The sequence below is a fragment of the Calidris pugnax genome, unplaced genomic scaffold, assembly GCF_001431845.1.
Source record: "Calidris pugnax isolate Ruff unplaced genomic scaffold, ASM143184v1 scaffold1, whole genome shotgun sequence".
In the NCBI taxonomy this organism is placed as follows: Eukaryota; Metazoa; Chordata; class Aves; order Charadriiformes; family Scolopacidae; genus Calidris; species Calidris pugnax.
The window spans coordinates 7,021,140-7,040,494 of NW_015090800.1; the positions used below are offsets into that span (position 1 = coordinate 7,021,140).

At 39.8% G+C, this 19,355-nt stretch overlaps 1 protein-coding gene across 1 annotated transcript in view; it reads left to right on the forward strand.

Annotated features, from left to right (window-relative positions):
- BICD1 (bicaudal D homolog 1 (Drosophila)) overlaps positions 1 to 19,355 on the forward strand; it is a 145,126-nt gene that overhangs the window by 52,446 nt on the left and 73,325 nt on the right. Inside the window, exon 2 of the mRNA XM_014937227.1 lies at positions 1,734 to 1,946. Within this exon, the coding sequence (XP_014792713.1) occupies positions 1,734 to 1,946 (213 nt within the window). The remainder of the gene's footprint in view (positions 1 to 1,733; positions 1,947 to 19,355) is intronic.

Genomic DNA, 19,355 nt, shown 5'->3' on the forward strand with positions numbered 1-19,355 from the left:
CTTTATTACACTGGTGCTTTTTAGTTAGTCTTAAATTAGGAACAGTGAAACATTGAATATAAATATGTAGAGTAAGATATAATTCATTAGCCGTGTTCCTGAAACAGTCGTCTTAGATTCACAGATATAGTGACTGAATCAGTGCTTAACAGTTTCATTAAATTGGATTTCTTGTTATTTGGAAAATCCTATTCGGCAAGTTGCTGATGCTTGCTATTTCAGTAACTTGCAGTCTTTTGAGAAGACAGCTGGGTTAATACATTATTGAATATTTTTAGAATCCTTTAATGCTGAGTTCACAGGATTCTCTAAGTGAAGTAGACTTAAAAGCTAAAAAGTTTTTGACAGGGTTTTGCTTTGAAGTTTCTAAGGGGCTGCTTCAGTCCTGGTGCCAGTAAAACTTAGAACATGTTCTGAAAGGCTATAAATAGCGGTAGTAAAACAATGGTTTTCATTTGATAAGTAGCTCTTATTGACGGGAAGGCAAAGCAAGCCACTGCTTACAGTGGGTACAAATGTATACTCTGCTTTGTGGTTTCATGAGCCTGGGTAGAAATCAGGTTTTTGGGGAGAATTTCCCACTGAAAGCACATATATTACCATGGCTTATAATTCTCTCTCCTTTATTGGGGGGAAAAAAAAGAAAAATAATGGTCTTTCAAACACAATCTCTTTGAATCGAGATATATGAGAGAGCTTTTGCCTATGTTAGGCTTAAATGTTTTTCCACATTAGAGGCCTTGTTTTGGGTTTTTCCAGAATTAGGCCACAGTTTTCAACCAAGTCTGTATTTAAAGGTATTACAGACAAAACAGGTTTTGCTTTTATTTTACTTTATATAATTATTTTATTACTATTTTTACTTTATTTTTAAATTATTTTGTGTTATTACATTATTTTTTATGTTGTTATATTATTGCAGGTTTTTCCCCTCTATCTTTCACAGCTAATTGATACCTCCATCACTTCTACTGTTGTGGCTTGAACTTTGTTTTCTTCCAGGTTCCTCCAAAATAACATCATAAATTATCACTGAGAGGTACTGCCTTATTAAGCTTCTCTAAGGAGAGGATCACTGAAAATAACCTACATATTTAGAAAATTCTTGACAACTTAAATATTGTTTCTTTTCAGCAGAAGCAGAAAACACTGAGTATAAATAAGATGAAGGGGCTGCCAAATTCTGTGTTTAGCTTACCAGCGGTATAGATGGACACTGCTTGATGCTCAGCTCATTTATCTTTCTTTCAAGTTATGGGAAGCTATTTTCCATACCATGAAGTCAGCTAATATAGTAAAAGAATATTGAAAATGGAAAGCAATTTAGAGAGATTTGTCAGCTATTTATGCTCTTTAAAACAGAACAAGTCACGCATTTATTTTGCAGAACTAGAGAAGAAAGGAACTGACGAGCTGGCCTCATGCAGGAGAGTTAAACACCAGTGCTAATTAATGGCCAGTTAGCAGAGCACCATCTTGATCTCAGTGGAGGTCGCCTGGATAGGGGCCATAAATCCATACTGCAAATGGGAACAGCTTCAAGATGCTTCATTTCAGCTAAATGAGATGGTGGCCCTCAGCTGCTAGGAAGCTGCTAAGGAACTATTTATTAGGTCAGAGTTTGGGACTCGCAGATCTATTTCATTCCCGCTGGCTCTGCAGCTGCTTGTTATTGTTGATAATTTTTCTCGGGCTTCAGTAGTTTTATACTGTGCACTGTTTCCCTCTTGCAGGCATTTGGACAATCCTTCTCGATTCACCGCAAAGTGGCTGAAGATGGTGAAACACGTGAAGAGACTCTCCTCCAGGAGTCTGCATCAAAAGAAGCTTATTACCTCGGGAAGATTTTGGAGATGCAGAACGAGCTGAAGCAGAGCAGGGCGGTGGTCACCAACGTTCAGGCAGAAAATGAGAGACTCACTGCTGTTGTCCAAGACTTGAAAGAGGTAAATGGGGCTGTGCAGGGAGCAAAGGGGTGAATTTTCTTGGAATATCATGAATGGCATGGCTCCAAGTCTACAAGAAGTAAAAATGCTCACCTGCCTGTCTGTGATCATCCCAGAAACCACCTGGCCTGAAAAGGCTGTAATTTAGAAAGGAAAAAAAATAAAAGTATATATATTTTTTATTATTAATTTTTCACAACAACAAAACATCTCTACAAATATAATGAAACCCAAATCAGGAAGATATAATTTCCAAAGTACTCTTATCATTCTATATTGTTTTTAATAGGGCCTACATACAAGTGAATTTTACACAAACAAACATTTTGCACAATCCTGATATTCATGCAACTCCTCTCTTTCCCAACATTCACATAATTTCTCAGGTATTCTGGATTGGCTAGGGTCAGGTAAAGCTTTCACCAGTTTTCTTCTACTGTAGAGCAAAATTAAAATGCATGCTCATGTTTAGAAAATAGGCAACAGTAAGGAAGCCAAATGTATTTATTGGCCATGTGGGACACAGTTGTTATTGATTAACTTCAGTGGAGAAATTAGTAATATTTAATAACGTCTTTTTTCCTCGAAATTTGGAAACTTAATTAGAATGTTTTTTACTTACTATTGCTTCGTTATTCCAGATCCCCCAGTGGAGAACTGATCTAATTTCACTAGTTTATTCTTTCTATATTGATGATTAGTTTGCACAATCCATGTAGCAATTCTCAATATGAGACCATACACTAGAGGAAGGTGACTCTTTCCTTCACCTTTACTAGCAAACTGGCTCTTGCTTACATTCTTATAGACTCACTAAGATGTGCATGTCCCACCACTCTGTCCAACACTAATTGTGGTAAAATGGAAGGTAAGGAATGCTGACTATCAAGTCCTTTTCACCTGTCCCAAGTTCCTCATAGATTTGTGACCATATACTCATTTTGGATATACCTTTTGGGTCCGTTAGGAGTTGATATCTATTGAAGTCTTTTGCCTCTTCAGCTTGTCCCACTCCCATGAGTCATTGTGAAACACTGCTGGTCTATTTGTTAGTCTGTAGTCTCCTCCCCTGACTGTAGGCTGGTTTTGCTTCTTGGGGTGAGAATTACAGAGTTGTAGGTGTTAGAAGGGACCTTAAGAGATGATCTAGTCCAACCCCACTGCCAAAGCAGGTTCACCTATAGAAGGTTGGACAGGAATGCATCCAGGAGGCTTTGAATATGTCCAGAGAAAGAGGCTCCACAACCTCTCTGGGCACCCTGTGCCGGTGCTCAGAAGTTGCATGTGAGTCTGCTGTGATCTTGACAGCCTGTTCATCGAGGTGTCTTCAATGCATATTTTTCTTTTATTTTTCTGCCATTTCTTTTACTGCTCTCACACACATTCATACCTCGTTCCCACCAGTCTTACTGTTTCTCCTAAAAACCCTACAGATTCAGTTTTCTAAGCAGAGCAAATACAAGCAGAGGAAGGCAAAATTCGGAAGTAACTCCACATCTTCCCTGCTTTCCCCAGGAATGCTCAGACCTAGGGTCTCTCCCCACTGTCCAGCTGCTGGAAAAGATCTTTTCTAGGTGATTCTGCAAAAATGCTTCTTTCATGTGAATTGAAAAAATCAACAAAGTTATTATGTTTGCTGTAGCTGAGTGGAATGGCATCCTTTTAACCTATGGAAACCACTTGGATGGGGTCTCCCTGGGACTAGGTTCTTTAGTGCCATTGAACATTCTTATTTAATCTTAGAATCATAGAATGGTTTGGGTTGGAAGGGAGCTTAAAGATCATATTGTTCCAACCCCCTGCTACGGGCAAAGGCACCTCCACTAGACCAGGTTGCTCAAAGCCCCATCCAGCCTTGCCTTGAACACCTCCAGGGAAGGGGGTTTCACTGAAGTTGCCCATAATACAAGTCAAGTTTCAGTAAGAAGTAAATATATGCTATTTATTCACAAGTTGCAAATAAAATATGTGATTGTAATTGCTATTGTGGTAGTTAACAAAAAAAAAAAGAAAATCAAGTTTATATCTGCTCATCTTAAAATCATATCCTAAAAGCTTCTCTGGTAGCAGGCAATCAGCTACTGACACACCTACCCAACTGTTTGGTTGAAGATTGCAGGCGAGCTGAGTCCCGATGACTTGAGGTTCAGTCACAGGTGAAAAAATAAGTTAGAGAAAATGCATATTGGTCTTTTGCACTCAATTCCTTCCCCTGGGGTCTCCTTGGCATTCCTTCAAATGCAAATCTCCCTTCCATTTTCTATGGTGATTATTGATCTGTAGGTTATTCAGGAAGCATTTTCAGTACCTGTCCTCCCTAGAATATTGATCATCCTCATTTCTTCGGAGATAATAGTAACCCTTAGTGTGAGACCAGCTGCAATTATTTCCTGCTGTAATACTAAATAGAAACAAGTCCTAGTAGTTAATTACAGTGTGAGAAAATCATTTACTTGAATAAAAATAAAGCTGATAAACTGTGTGTTACTGTTAAGATGTTGGATCCTGTGTATAAAGTCCTTGATTATGTTGAACTTCTATTTTGTGGAACTACAATCAATGTATTTAAACATAAATGGGATTAGTGCAGTCAGTTCATTACCAAGCTTACACCAGGCGCTACTGTGATTAATTACTTGAATATAATAAGAGATAGAGGGCGATTGACACCTACCTCAGGCTCTTAGGGATCTTGTCACACTGAATTACGCTGGTATTTCACCTTGTGCTCAAAGGAGTCTCACCCTTGTACCCAGCTCAGTATACCTTAATCCAAACATATAAATCCTACGTCCAAGTGTCTGCAGAAATGAGATGCCCTTTTACTGTGTTTCTGAACTTTGTCTGCTTTGGCTGTGGGTACTGCTCATAGGAAAAGGCAGATTGTGCTCAGTGCGAATTTTGACAATCACTAATTTGGAAAAAATACTGTTTTTTTTAAATTAAATATCTGGTATATTTTAGGGTAAAGACAGTCACTAGAAACTGCCACAGGTAGATCGCTACAATGAGAAAATAATTTATCTCTTTGAAAATATGGTTGGAGAAAAAAATGGAAGAAAAAAGAATGGTCTTTATGTGAGCAGCTGTAGTCAGTGATGTTAAGAGAGAATCTGGATGTAAGTTTCTTGACTGTGCCTTGACTATCCTGTCTCTTCCCCTCCTTGCTTCATTCCACCAAGAGAATATGCTTTATAGTTGTTTTTTAAACCTCACTAAAGTATCTTATAAACTAAACCAAAAAATAATCACTCCTTTCACCTTCAGACTTCATATATAGGGTTTGAAAAACTGCTGTGTGGTTCTTGAAATAGCATTTTTGCACAGATGACAATAATTTATGGTACCATGCACCCAGTCCCTTATGATACTGAAGACGGATTGCTAGATTTTCAAAATGTGACCCCTGTTATTGCTACCACATCCCTAAATAACGCAGTTGGTGCTCTTCCATTCTCTAGTCTGTCATGGGAGTTCTCTTCTGAATACATTCTGCTTTCTGAATTTGCACAGAAATCCATAGTCATATGAATGTGCATGAGTATTTTCTGAACCAGCAGAAAACACTCGCATGAATGCTGATGACTTCTAGCAATCTTGGGAATTCCATAGCTCCAGAGTTTAAAAATTCATGCCTTTTTGCAAGTATCTGCCATATAGTCACAGCTGATGTCTGCAGGGCAGCTTGACCTGGATCCCTCTTGCTATAAAAGTGAATGTATCAGGCTCAGGTCTCTGGAGATTATGCATCTCAGTCTGGGAAAGCAAACAAACTGATTTCAATGCTCATTACAAGAAAAATACACGTTTTTTTAAGAACTTGAGCCTTTGTTTCACCCTGATGGTGAAAGATGAACCAGGGATCTTTGAACACAGATGGTTTTCTAGATACGTGTTAAAATGATCAGAACAGTAAAACATCAGCAGGATTATTTTTTTATGTAACAAAAATCCCCAGAGTTCTGGATAGGAATAGTATTAACTATCATCTAACTAAATAAAATAGATATTTTTGAGAGCAAGTAACCCTTTTCATTCATCCCCAAGACCTCAGACAGGGAACAGAAAGTTATTTGGAGAGTCTTAAAACTGCTGTAATCTAAAAAAAAAAAAAAAAAAAAAAAAAAAAAAAAAAAAAAAAAAGACATTGATTTAAAAACTGAGACCAGAGATATAATATTTTTAGCAGAGGCCAGATTTTGTGTATGTTGTGTGTCACATAGTTTATGGTAGATGGTCTCTCTGTGTGGAGAGAGATGTATGGTTATTAGATCATATAAACTTTTCTAACAGCACGTGAATTGCCTGCCTTTATTATAAATGTTAAAGAAATACTCTTTTAAAACATATTTGAAAAATATGATCTTTTATCATTTTAAAATTCTCTGTTTGTTTTTTCCTAATTAAAATCATGATGTTTACTTATAGTTAGGAGACGAAGGACTGGTTCTTCCATTTGTGCCACTGAAAAATCTTTCCTTATGGTAACCACAAGCACTTTATAGATGGATAGAGAAGATGAAATCATTACTTTGAGAAGCTGGTAACTGACAAAGGTGGTTATGCAAGCACAAGTCACCCAGCTTAGAAGCTGGAGCAGAAACTTCCTGTGATGAGGTCATATTCCTCCTTCACCAGGAGGCTGAATGCCTTGGATCTGGGCATCTGACTCAAAAGAGGTGGCAACTGGAGGGGGAAGAGCACGAAGCAAAGAGGGGAAAGTGTAGAAAATGAAAATGAAAGATGATGGTACAGTGTCAGTTTTGTAGGTATTATGATACTAGGATTAGGAGTTTTGTGAGGTGGGTAGATGAATGCTTTTGTGCCTGAAGAGGCTGGCAGGTATGGGTCAGCTCTTTCTTCCCAGCAAGACTAGTGAAAAGGAGGAACAATAACAGAAGAAAGTCAGGAAGCAAAGGGTTAAAACTCATAGGCTGTGCTGCTAAATGTCATTGCAGCAGCTGCTGGGATTGCAGAAAGAAATCGGCACCTGGGTTCCTGCAGTCCAGGAGATAAGGGATGAACAGGGAGGTTTATGTGATGGCAATGTTAATGGGCTGTGGCAACAGCACACACCTGGGCTTCTGGACAGCAAAAGTAGGGATGAGGGCAGTGGAAAAGCGTGTGGGGAAAGGAATACAAATTGCTGTAAACAGGTGAAAAAAAATAAATCTGGGATGAAGTTGTGCAGCTCTGCTGCCCTTGAAATAAATAGCTAAACTTTTATTCACTTCAGCAGTACAAAGATCTCATACTTCATGCTAATCAGGAAGTGTACGGGTGTGATATCCTGGACTTACTTTGAGGGGAACCTATGTATAATGTAAAGCATGAGCATTTGTGCTAGGTGAATATAAGGAGTTTTACTGCTAGCTATGGCCATTTCAGAAATGCAGCCTCATGCTAAGAGGCCATGTCTGCATTCTGAAAATACAAGAGAAACAGAAAAAATTTACAGGCATTGTGTTCAAGTTGACTTTTCTCTAAAAAAATTGTATTAAGAACTGGTATATTTATACTAAATATACCTTACAAATTTCCTAATTGGCTATTTCCTATTTAAAAATTCTAATTTCTCAGTCTGAAGAGTTAGGGTTTTCTCTTGTTTTTAGCAATTCAGAGTAAAGCCTAAAAACTTTAAATGTGGACACATATCTAGTGTTAACTAGATTCTGCTTCTGCTAACCAATTTCAGGTTTTTATTTTGTTTCTCCAGGGTTAAATTGTAGCAGGATTTGCATACCTATTGCTACCTATTTAATGTAAAATGTAGTTAGGTCCAAAACTGAGATCCTTAATATATTCAATTGCCATCTAGTCCTACAGTCTCCTACAGTTGTTATCAAAGCATATCCTTGAAATGGTCAATAGTAATTAATGTTGAAAGGCCACATGCACATGCTCACAAATAATGAGGATTCTATCCTTGACTCTGTCAAGGATGAATTAATGAAAGAACTCCTAATAAAGGAAAGCAAGTATTATTGTTGTTCTCGAGGAGGAACCTCCTGAAACATATAAGCATATGGACCCTGAAAATGTTACTAATATACATGTTTTGGAAAGTCTGGCAGAATAGTGAAGATTTTGAGTGTCCTAAGCTGAGCTACCTTCATTATAATACTAAAAATCACACCCATAGGTCAAGAAGACCCTAGCCCAGGTGAAGACCATTCCTCTGAGCATGCATAGTAGCTATAACTCAGTTGTGCAACCATATGTAAATAACCAATCAGATATAGGTTGGAGGTACTGATATGAAAATGATGTTGTAAAATGTGTATGTAAACAGCATAGAGAGTCCTATTTGGTGTGCTTGATTGGTGGGAAGCCACCGAGCACCCAGCCTTACACGATCCTGAAGCAAATAATCAATGTCTCATCCTGATATATAAGATTGGCTATTGCACACCAGGTAATGAATCTGTTTTTTTTTTTTTAGTCATTAACCTGCCTGAGTTTCCACCTGTAAAATTTCCTAGCCATGTAAAGGTCTGTTTCCAAATGCTTTCAGGAACACCTCTGGCTTGGACTGAGGTCTATTACAACACTGTTACTGGATATTGAGCACTGCTGTAGGTGCTATTGGAATCCTCCAAGGAGATGTTTCCCTAGCTGACCTCGTCACTAGTGATGTCCTTCTGCTCTCTGGTTCTGTGGTTGTGGCAATGTTTGAGGCTCCAATTTTTTCTCTGCCTGAGAGATTATGAATCCTGTTCTCCCTCTGAAGAAGGTGCCCGAGCAGTCAGTTAGCAGGATCTTCATTCTTTTAGATGAAGCTGTTCCACTTTGTTGGGGGATAGTTAGAATTTTGTGGGTCAGTGAGAGTGAGCAAGCTTATAAGAATGACTGTAGCCTAAAGGCTAAGCCACTCAGCTGGGAATAGGGAACTAGTTCTAGTCCCTATTTCAATTAATGTTTAATAAGAAATACTTAAATATTAATTGGGGCAGAGACCAGAACCCCAGTCTCTCCTCTGTGAGGTGACAGCCCTCAGAAAAGGCTGTCTTCCATCCCTCAGAGAACGCATGGTCTTCAGCCATGAAGTCCCATGACTACTGATCTCTTGGAGGGAGGTAGCTCCAGGGCACTGAGTAAGGTAACTTTCTCCAAATCTGTGTTGAAGAAAGATGGAAAAGGTAAGTCCAGGAGAGGAATCCCTGCTGTGAGCCACATACTTCAGGATCCAGCTTTTAGTGGCTTGGCCATAGGGACAAATCTCTCTTGGAGAGTAGTGAGCATTCACTTCAACGTTGCTTCCCTGCTTCTCCTTTTAGTTGTCTAACTTTCTTCATGCATAGAATAGGGAAGGTGTGATTGTGCTTTGACAATTATTCTAGACAGTAAAGTGATTTAAGTAACTGCAGTGTTGACTGTGACAATGCATGCAGCATCCTTCCATGATCTCACCTCCTCTCTTATGGTGTTACCCTGTGCTTCCTGATGGCTGCATCAACTTACCCCGCTCAATCTACTGAAGAATGGAAGCTTCTTTTGGCATTTGCACTGATTAAATAATGCCTGCATTATATTTATCTTCTTACTAGTATTATGCTGCTACATGCAGCAATGGCTTCATTTCTAGAAGGAGAATGAGTAAGAACATATGGTGAAGTATTCAGTGTAGCCATTGGTAATGGTGTCCTCACCTTAATGTACCTTCATGCAAGCACTACTTTTTGACAAGAAGCTGTAGGAATGTGATGCCAGAGCTCAAAGAGATGACTGTTGGGGTCAGAGCTGCCTGAATAACAAGGTGCAGCTGAGGCATAATAGAGAGATGGCAGAACTGTTCCTCTTGTCAGGAGAGTTCTCTCATCACAGTTTAGAGTAGCATTAGCATAGCCACTCTAATTGGCTATATTTACATTCCTTTGTTTTGGAAGTTTCATTCCACTGGCTAGAACTGGCTCTAAATTAGGTTTAGAATATATATTTGTTAGTTTGCCAACTGGGAGATGTTTTTCTTTTCTCTCCCCTGTTTCTAGAAAAGCCTGCTGAAGGAAGATTTTTCAGCTTGCTGGTGCCTAGCCACCCTCATAAATTTTTCTGCCTGTTTTGCTGACAGTGCTAATGAGTGAGATTTTTGGCTTAAGAAGCTGAAAAGTTTGCTAAAATGTATTGTTTCCTTCTGCTTTCAGGAAAAGTTTTCAGATTGACCTTAGTCCTAGTTATCATATAACAGCATAATGTTCTGTAGCATGGGGAATTTTATTAGATGTTGCTGACTTGCTTCAAATCAAACCCCAGTGTATACTTGTGTCTTATCTGGACCTCTTTAGAAACACGTTAACAGTTTCTGTAAGCAGTCAGGTGTTAATGGTTTTCCTGTGGAGGCACTTAACTTGTCTGTGCTCTATCTAGACTGGAGATTGCAGCAAAACATCTGGGGGCTTTAGGTTGAACAGGGTGGAGAGTGACCCTGTCCTTGCTCCAAATTCCTGTCCTCTCGACAGGGTCTCTGGAAAACCAGCAGTGCATGTTTGTAAGTGAAGGCCACTGGTGGGCCATCATTGGGTTGACTGCAAGTGGTGCCCTTCCCTATCACTGCAGGCCTTGCCTTTAACCCTAACTCTGGCATTTCCACACATTTCCATTCCCACTCTGTTCATATCAGTCTCACTGTTTCTTCTACAAGCCCCTACATCTGCTCACTTCAGACTGATGTGAACCAAGGTGTAATCCCTGTGAAAGAGGCCCACTGCAGAGTTTCTCCAAACAGGTGATGAAGGTAGTGTGCAGATGGGTTTGGTGACTGCTGTCTCCACCGGCTGAGATGGGAAAAGACAGTGGACCACATTGAAGTGTAAAATCTGACTTTGCAGCATGAGACTGTCTGGAAGGTACAAAACTGTGGAGGTCGTCAGTGGCGTTTGGTGACAAAGATTTTTTTTTTTTTTTACTAATTTCCATGTAGATTGTACAGTGTTTTTGTGAGGGTATTGTTTTGTAGGGATAGATACTGATGCTTGTTGAATTATTTTGTCTGCCCTGTGCATGTGCTTTCCCTGTTCAGGGACTTTGCTTCTGAAAAGAAACAAAATGGCTTGTTTTATGTCCTCGAGACAGAAAAATAAAGCAAGCTGTGATTTGTAATCCTACTAAATGTCTCCTTATGCAGTGAAGACGATAGATATGCTAGTAGCTGATAGTGTCTATCTGTCAAAAAAAGTGCTTTGCCTGTAGGCGGCAAGACTTGTCCAGCATAGACTACTTTTCAGTGTGCTTATTAACAGATAAGGGCTTAATTAAAAATCTGCCATTCAACTTGATGTACTACTTAGTTACCACCAAATGCTTCTTTGTAGTTCTTATTTCACACATGGACCAACAAACCACTTGCTCCTGCATGTGAAACCAAAGATGCCCATGTAAGATTCACCCTTTTATTTCCTAAAGTATGGTTTATAATCCTAAATTGCTATAATCCTATAATTACTCATAAAATGATGGTGTTTCTAAGCACTGACCTGTAATAGAATAGAAAGGTCAACAGTGCAGGATAAATACATTTTGTTGTGGCACTGTTTTCTCAGGGTAATCGTCAGCTCCTTGTTCTGCTGTTCTTGCCCTCGAATATACCTGCAAGCTACCAAAAGCAGCTTTGGTTGGTTGTGTTTCCTGCTAATGAGCCCGGAACAATGATTTAGGATGCAAACCTGTGATCTGACACGTGTGTGACACTGTTTTCTTTGGCAAGGTCCAGGCATTTAGCTCTGCTGTGAATAACAGAGTCAAACAATGGACAGTGGGAAGGTCAAAAAAAGGCCAGGAGGGATAATGGAGCACAACCAAGGGACTGTTGCATAAATACACAGTGCTTTATTATAAACACTCAAACTCCCAGCTCCTTCTTCAGAAAGGGTCCTTTGCAGGGCCTCAAATAGAAAATGAAAGAGGGTGTACTTTCAGCTGCACTCTGTAATCTCTGGGCAGTAATTAATCAAATCAGGATCTGGCAGTGCTCGTTCTTACATAAGACCTGTGAAATAATGACCCCTTATTTGTGCCAAGGTAGAGTTTTAAAGCCCTTTATGTACACCCCTGTACAAGGTGCTGTGTGAGAACGTGCTGTGGAGGCCAGAGGTATGCCTGGGTTTAAAGAGGAGTGAGACAAATTTCATGGAGGATGGGGACATCAGTGCTGCTTTTATCTGGAGATCCAGACCCTGTGCCCAGCTCAGAAAGTTCCTCAGCCTCCTGATACAGGGGGCTGGGAGGGGATGCTGGGGAAAGCATTGTCATGTAACATCCCCATTTCTCCGGTGTTACCCACCTGTGAGTGGCCACTGCCAGAGGCAGGGCATTGGACTAGCAGCTCTCTGAACTGAGAAAATGTTAGTTTTGTGCAGCCTCTACTTTTTTAGAAAGTGTATAACTTCACTGACTTATTTTTGTTTCTAGATGAGGAAGCCCTCATAAGAACTGCTTGTGCTGACTCGCTCTTTTCAGTATTAATTTGCTGGTTAAGAATAACTTGGGCTTTTGTCTATTCAAGTGGTGTGGAGTAAGATGGGTTTTGGCAGTGCTGGGATTAGCTGCGCTGCCAATTTTTAAAGAATCCTCGCAATGTGATCTGGACTCTCAGGAGCAGGAGCCCGGGAGCTGTGCTGGTTTGTACCTTGTGACTTCATTCATTTGCCTGGGATTAAGCGGGAAGTGAAGAATACCCTGGGTGCCGGATTTTCTGAAGCTTGACTCCAAAAGCTTAAGCACTCTTCCAGATAAAGGAAAGACATAACAAGGAGAAGAAGAAATTTTTGCTGAAAGTCCTCACTGCCAGCATGCATAAGCAAATAGAGCCTAAGTTTCAGTGACGTGCCACTGATAAAGAATACCAAGCAAAGAATGAAAATAAGTTTTGTGTGCCTGTTTTAATTGGTTTCCTTTGATTTTTGAAAATATCCTAAGCAGGTTCCGATATGGAAAAGGGGGGGTGGGTGGGAAGATTTAAAGCTTCTCCGAGAGACTGATGGTTGTCCCAGTCATCCAATGTTAGAATGTGCCTAGCAATTGTTGAGTGTTTTATACATTCAGGACTCATTTGGGTTACAGAACAGTAATCTTGATATATTCCCAGTTGTCAGTACACAAGCAGTGCAGTCATATTTCTCTTCTCCTGGGAGTCCCTGTGTGCATTGTAGCTCTGCTTGACCTTACCTTCTGTTGTTGACTTTCTCCCGGTCTCTTCCTATGGATGCATCACTGCCTGTTTTCCTAACCTGCTTCCTCCTAAACTTTTGACATTGCTCATGATTAAGCAGTGCAGAACTCATGGCACCCAAGAGTCATTGATTCAGAGATGAGACCCACCAAAGCTGTAAAACCTAACTATCTCTTCTGGTGCTGTATTAGTACTTGGACCTTGAGAGAAACTCATGCATATGCTGATGACATGTGGTCAATAATTACTAGCTGAGGTACTTGAGCTTCCACATCTGTTCTTCTTTGTTCTAAACCCACATTTATTTTCAGTGTATTTTTTCTTGTCCTTTAATCAATACTGATTTGTTTGTAAGGGTTTCTCCTGGGATTTACTAGGTAATTTGGGGAAATGGGATCTACCTTTTCTAGGGAAATGTCTTAGATACCAAGGCACAGAACATCGCTGGTGACCTGACCTCACAAGTGGATGATTTGTTAGGTGCAATCAAAGTGAAACTGAGCATGATGCATCTAATACATACCTCTGGATAGTTAGCAATTAGCAAAAATTTCCTCTGCAAAAAAACCTGCCAAACAAATAAAAAGAAAGAAGACATGTAGAATCAAAATCTATGAATCCCTGAAAAATATGAGAAAAGAAAACGTCTTTGGGGTTTGTATTTTTGTGGTCTGTATGATGGCATCTTCTCATTCATAATATAGATTAATAATTCAGATTATACTTTAGAAACTGAAGTCTGTGCTGTGTGGCAATGTGATGCCATCCTTAAGTTTGACCCTCTGTGGAGTAGGCTCTCTTCAATTCCCTCTTCTGCCTCAAAACCCCAAACTCATTACCAGTTTGGCACTGGTATGAAATTGTTAGTAAGTTCTTGGCTCCCATCATCCATGCTAATTGTGCTTTCTGCAACAAACTGTTCTCAAGGGGAAAAATATAAGAGGAAGATGACAGGAGGGTGAACAGCAAGAAACTCAAATATGCCACCTCTTTTTCTCCCTTTGCCCTTATTATAGTATATGAGACAAGCTGGTTATTTTTAGTTATTCTCAACAGTCAGTGCCAGTCAGCATCCAGGAGGAGGACAGCGAGTCAGGCAGAGGTCAGACAGTGTTATCACCCTTTCATTGTGATGGTCAAATCCAGTTTTAAGCTTCAGGATTGAGAGAAATGCACTTTTGCTGGCAAATGTTTTAGATGTGTACGTGCAGATGCTCATACATAATCAGAGCTTGTCTGCTCCTGTGAAGTTATTGTTCCAAAAAACCCATCAAATAGGTAGGACTGGATATGAATGCAATTTTTGTCTTCCCTGCTCATTCATTCTGCCCGTGTAGCCTTTCCTCTCCTCCTGAAGCACAGTACGTTGGCTCTTTCAGCCAAATGTGCCTTGAAGGCACCATCATAGAGATGTGATTTTTCACTTCAGTGAAATGGTCAGGATGTCTGTTCTGATGCTGCCTGTGAACTGTATGTGAAGAATCGCTGTGGCGTTACGGTGTCAGCTTCAGAGTCAGGTGGGTTAAAAGTGGGCCATTTCCCATCAGTCCTGCGTACCTAGTCACGAAAATGGGATGCAGAGGTGATACTGTTCACAAATGCAATACCATGAGTTGTGGCTAGTGATACAGTTTACGTTAGTCGCTCGTATTCCCTTGTGTCTCATTTTCCCGAGGGAAGTAGCAACACAACAGCAGTGAGAAGATACTAGATTCTGGTCTGTGCTTAGTAGCTGTATGTGATTAAAATGGCAAGGGCAAAATTCTGGTCAATGTGGAGACAGGAAAGTGATTTTTTTCCTAAACAGCTTCTGTCAGTTGGTGTTTCGTGTGCGTTGGTTATCTGCCCCCTCCCAAATGAGGCATGCACGCATCTGAAGACAGATAAGTAGGGAAGAAACAAATATATTAAAAATAGGTATAGACAGGGGTTTGTTGTCAAGTAACTAGGAATATATTAAAGAAATAAATTTGATACTTTGGGCTATATCAAGTCAGCAACAAGGCTCCATAATTCACTCTGCCTTGGTTTGCTCCAAAAATCTGAAAGAAAAAGGACAGCCTTGGTTTGTTGTCCAAGACTTCAAATGCAATGAGGAAAGGACTGAATCTGCAGACCCCTTTGCAAGATGCTAGAAAAGACATTTCAGTTCACAAAGACATCTAAGCATGTTTTGAAGCAGAAGCATAAAAGGTGTCCAAGCAATCCAATGGATAGACTTATTTATGATACTTTCAGATGTGTTTGTGGGCACTGCATATAACTGCTGCTCATCTTGTTTTGGCAGCAATTCTCATGAGCATTTTACTGTGCAGTAATTTGTTAAGCAGGTAAGAAATAGCTATATCTCTTCGTCTATAGATGTAGAATTATGATTAGTGTGTTTTTGATATTAATTTTATTGTGGATTGGATTATTTTTGGTTTTGAGCCTAGGATGTACGGCTGTTTTTTATACAGCTTGGTTTGCCCATGCTTTGTAAATGTCAGTGATGATTTGAAGTCAGTCCCTTGACAGCTTTCATGTATTAGATTTTTACATTGTTTTATGGTTTTATCTCTTGCAAATGCTTTTAAAAAGCTAGTTATGAATTTTCCATTGCCACTTTTCTTGCCCTCTAAAAGTTATGAATAACTCTTCTTCCTAACCTGACTACAATTTCTTCTCACCAGATTTGTTATGAGATGGAGTTATACACCAGAGCCATAACTCTGTTTTAAAATAAATCACTTTATAGGCTATAAATGAAATCGAACCTTAAATTGCTAACAGAGTTTAAAAATAGTATTATATTGTTAGTCCACTTGAAATTGTATTAACATCTTCAAAGAAAAGGAATAATGACATTACATCTTCTGAAGTTTAAAAAGTGAAAAAGTTTTAGAGCCCTGGGAAGGAAAAAAGCCCTATGTGGATCTAGAAACTTAAACAAAGAAACATACAGCCCCTCTGGTGTTTCTGTTTAGAAAATCCTCCTCCTTTCAGCATGTTATCAACAGTCATAAACTCTTTTTGTGTAATCAGCTCTAACACAGGGCAGCTACACCACCTCCCTCCTGCTGAATTCAGGCTGTGAATTGAGCTGGGGGCTACTTCTCAGGAATTCGATACTAATACCCAGCTTCACTCTGCAGCAATCTAAAAGTCAAGGCAAACCACTACCAGCTCAGTCTCAGCAACATTTATGTAGATTAATAATTGTTTTATACCCATTACTTTGGGGAACTATATTTCCTTTTCAGATCCAATAAATGCATTCTACAAACTGAAACTTGGAAGTTCCACTAACACAGTCTTACATGTTTGTTCTTAGCTGAACTTGGAGATATTGGAGATTTGATTCTTTGCATAGTCATAATAACCAGTGCTACATCCTCTGGAACTTTGCGCCTTGAGGCAGAAAGAGCCATGATCATCTATTTAAAGGCAGGATAGTTAGCAGAAATGCTGTTCTTTGACTGAAATTGGAAAGCTTCTCGCTTCCAAAGGTAAGAAATCTATTGGAGATTGTTTTCAGCCCTATTGTAATTTCATTAAAATCATGGCAATAACTTAGAATGGAGTGGAGAGTTAATCTTTCTTTCCACCACGAACTAAATGCAACGACTGGATTATCATTGTACTTTTCATATCATGTTGCACTGACCTTTTCCTTGGAGGTTTGTATGCAAGCCCAGGACAATAAAACCGAAATAGGCTGGTTCCTTCTTCATTACATGCTGTTGCTTAGGGAAATTTAGCCTTAACTATGTCTTTCCCATCCACCACTGCAGCAAAATTATGGTTTAAGAATGATCCATCTTACAATTTTTCTAATATCAAAGCTTGCTTGTTCCTAAAACTTCAGTCAGTTTTTGTTACATGTATTTAAGCATTTTTGTTTAATAGCTTTTTATGCTGGACTTCATAAGAAAACTCCCCTGTTAGTTGTGCCTTGAAGTAGTGGAGGCAGCTCCAAGCATCGTTCCCATCTGAGATCTAGAAGGTCAAGTTATTTTTAAAGCTAGTGCTGCAGCTGAAAAACAGTTCAGGCCCTATAATGGTGTGGTAAAATGGGTTGTGAAAACAACAGTGAAGTAAAATAAACACATGTCACTTCCTCCACTGAAGCACATAACTCAGGGGCTGCTGGGGTGCAGAGCTGTGTGCCTTCTCCTTCTCTGGCTTTCTGCTCTTCAGCTCCCGTCTGTAATGCATTAGGAACTTTCATTATTTCACCATGATCGGGGTTAACTTCTAAACGTGATTTATCGCTGCCTCCTCTTGTGAATACATAGACTCAACCTGTGTTTTCAGCTATGCTGTTCTTCTGTTAGACTCAGATATTTTTTTTTTCTTGCTGTAATTTTAATTTTATAGCATGGGGTTTTATTGCGTAGGCTTGATAGCCTATTATTGTTCAACCAAGGATGGGAGAAAACAATTTGATCTAAGAAAGGTTGTGGATGAAGCAGACTGGTTGCTTTCAGTTGTTTTGGGAGCAATCTTCGTATTCTTCACAACATAGATTTATTTATTTTTATTATTATTTGGTATTTTTCTAGAGTTTTCACTGATTTTGTTTCAGAAAATAACTGCAAGTACTGAAGTACTAAATTGGCCCTTCAGGAAAGTGCACCTGTAATATGAAGTCTCTCTCTCCCACTTTTTCCCCTGTGCTGCAGCTTCTATTGGTGTGGTGGTACCCTGTCCTCACAGCTGGTCATTTGAACAGCAGGTCCATGTAGTACTGGTATCTTGCATTTTCGCACACCTTGGAGTGAAAAGCTTCACTGAAAAATAAAAAGGCCATTTGTTTAAAGAGCTTCTGTTATGTTATGCAGAATACAGAAAGAACAGATGGATTCAATACCAGAGATAGTTTACTCAAGGTGAACATTTTTCTACGTTTATGTACTTATTTTTTTTTCAAAAGAGGCCTCAGACTTCCTTTAAAACAAATTATTTATCCCATTATCATCGTGTAGTCCAAGCCACATCCTGCCTCTTCCCTTAAATCTAGCCAGGTTTAAGATGTAGCTGTACTGGGAGGTTTAAAAGTGATGATGGAGATGTGTTTAGGTGTGTGTTGAGTTGGCTTGTGCATGGCTGGGCTTTTGGAGGGCACCAACTGCAATCAATGTGGTCCTAATAGAGAGGTTTCCCGTGCTGCCGAGTAGCTGGCTGGCAGCTAGCGATAGCACTCGGGGCTAATTGGAAGAGGATTTTTCTCCCAGAGGAGGCTGATGGATTTCCTGTGGCTCCAGCATGGCTTTTCTGGGAGCGGATAAGCAGGACAGCAGTCGAGTTTTGAGAGGACGTGGATATGAAAGAACAACCAAAGCACTAATAGAGCATCTTCCCTGATGAAGTCAAGGGACATTAAGGTGTTGTATCCAGACCTTGAGCAAGTGTGCTTGTCTCTGGGTTAATGGGTTGGTAGGCTTTTGTTTGTTTGCCAAGATCACTTGCTGTATAAAGCAAGTAGGATTTGGTATTTGTGTTTTAAAAAGAGGTACTAAGGAATAAAACATCCAGAGCTGATACCACCAGTTTGGGGTTTTTTTCCGCCAGGAAATGGCTCCTGCAGATCTCGCTCGCTCTTGTTTCTGAGTAAAGGGAGAATTGCAGATATGTCTTCTCTTCTGTATGAAAATAACGTTTCCGTGTGTCCTCTCTGAGGACGACTGTATTCCTTTCTCACCTGGGCGTTACTGACTTTTAGTAGATTTTGTAGCCTTATATCTTTAATAATTTTCTGCATTAGTCAGGCCAGATGCGTGCATCTTGACTGTTGCTATCCTCTGTGTAAAAATAGCCTGAAGGCAAATTCGGGCATGTATTGCATCTTCAACTAAGTTAAGAATACCCTTATAGGATTCATGGAGTGCAGTGGTTATACCCTCCAGCACTGTCCCATCATAGAAAAGTCACCATCCCTCACCTTTTTGTGTTTGCCCTGATTCAAGGACTTTAAACCTCATAGTTACTGTGAAAAAATGAATGCAAGATTTGCATTGGAATAAAGTTCTGTGGCACGCAGAACACTTCTAATCTTCTTATGCTGCAAGAGTTACCCTGGGAGGCTTTTTTTTTTCTGTAAGGTAGAGACAGCTGGCTACAGGAAGCATCCTGGTGCCAGATCAGACTTTAGAAGCTCTGTTCCAGTCTGTGGCCTAATTTGACTTGCTCTTTTCAATTGCTTATGTGAGGGACAAGATTCCGAGACCTTAAGTGCTGTGCTTTTCTTCCACCTCACCCCCCTT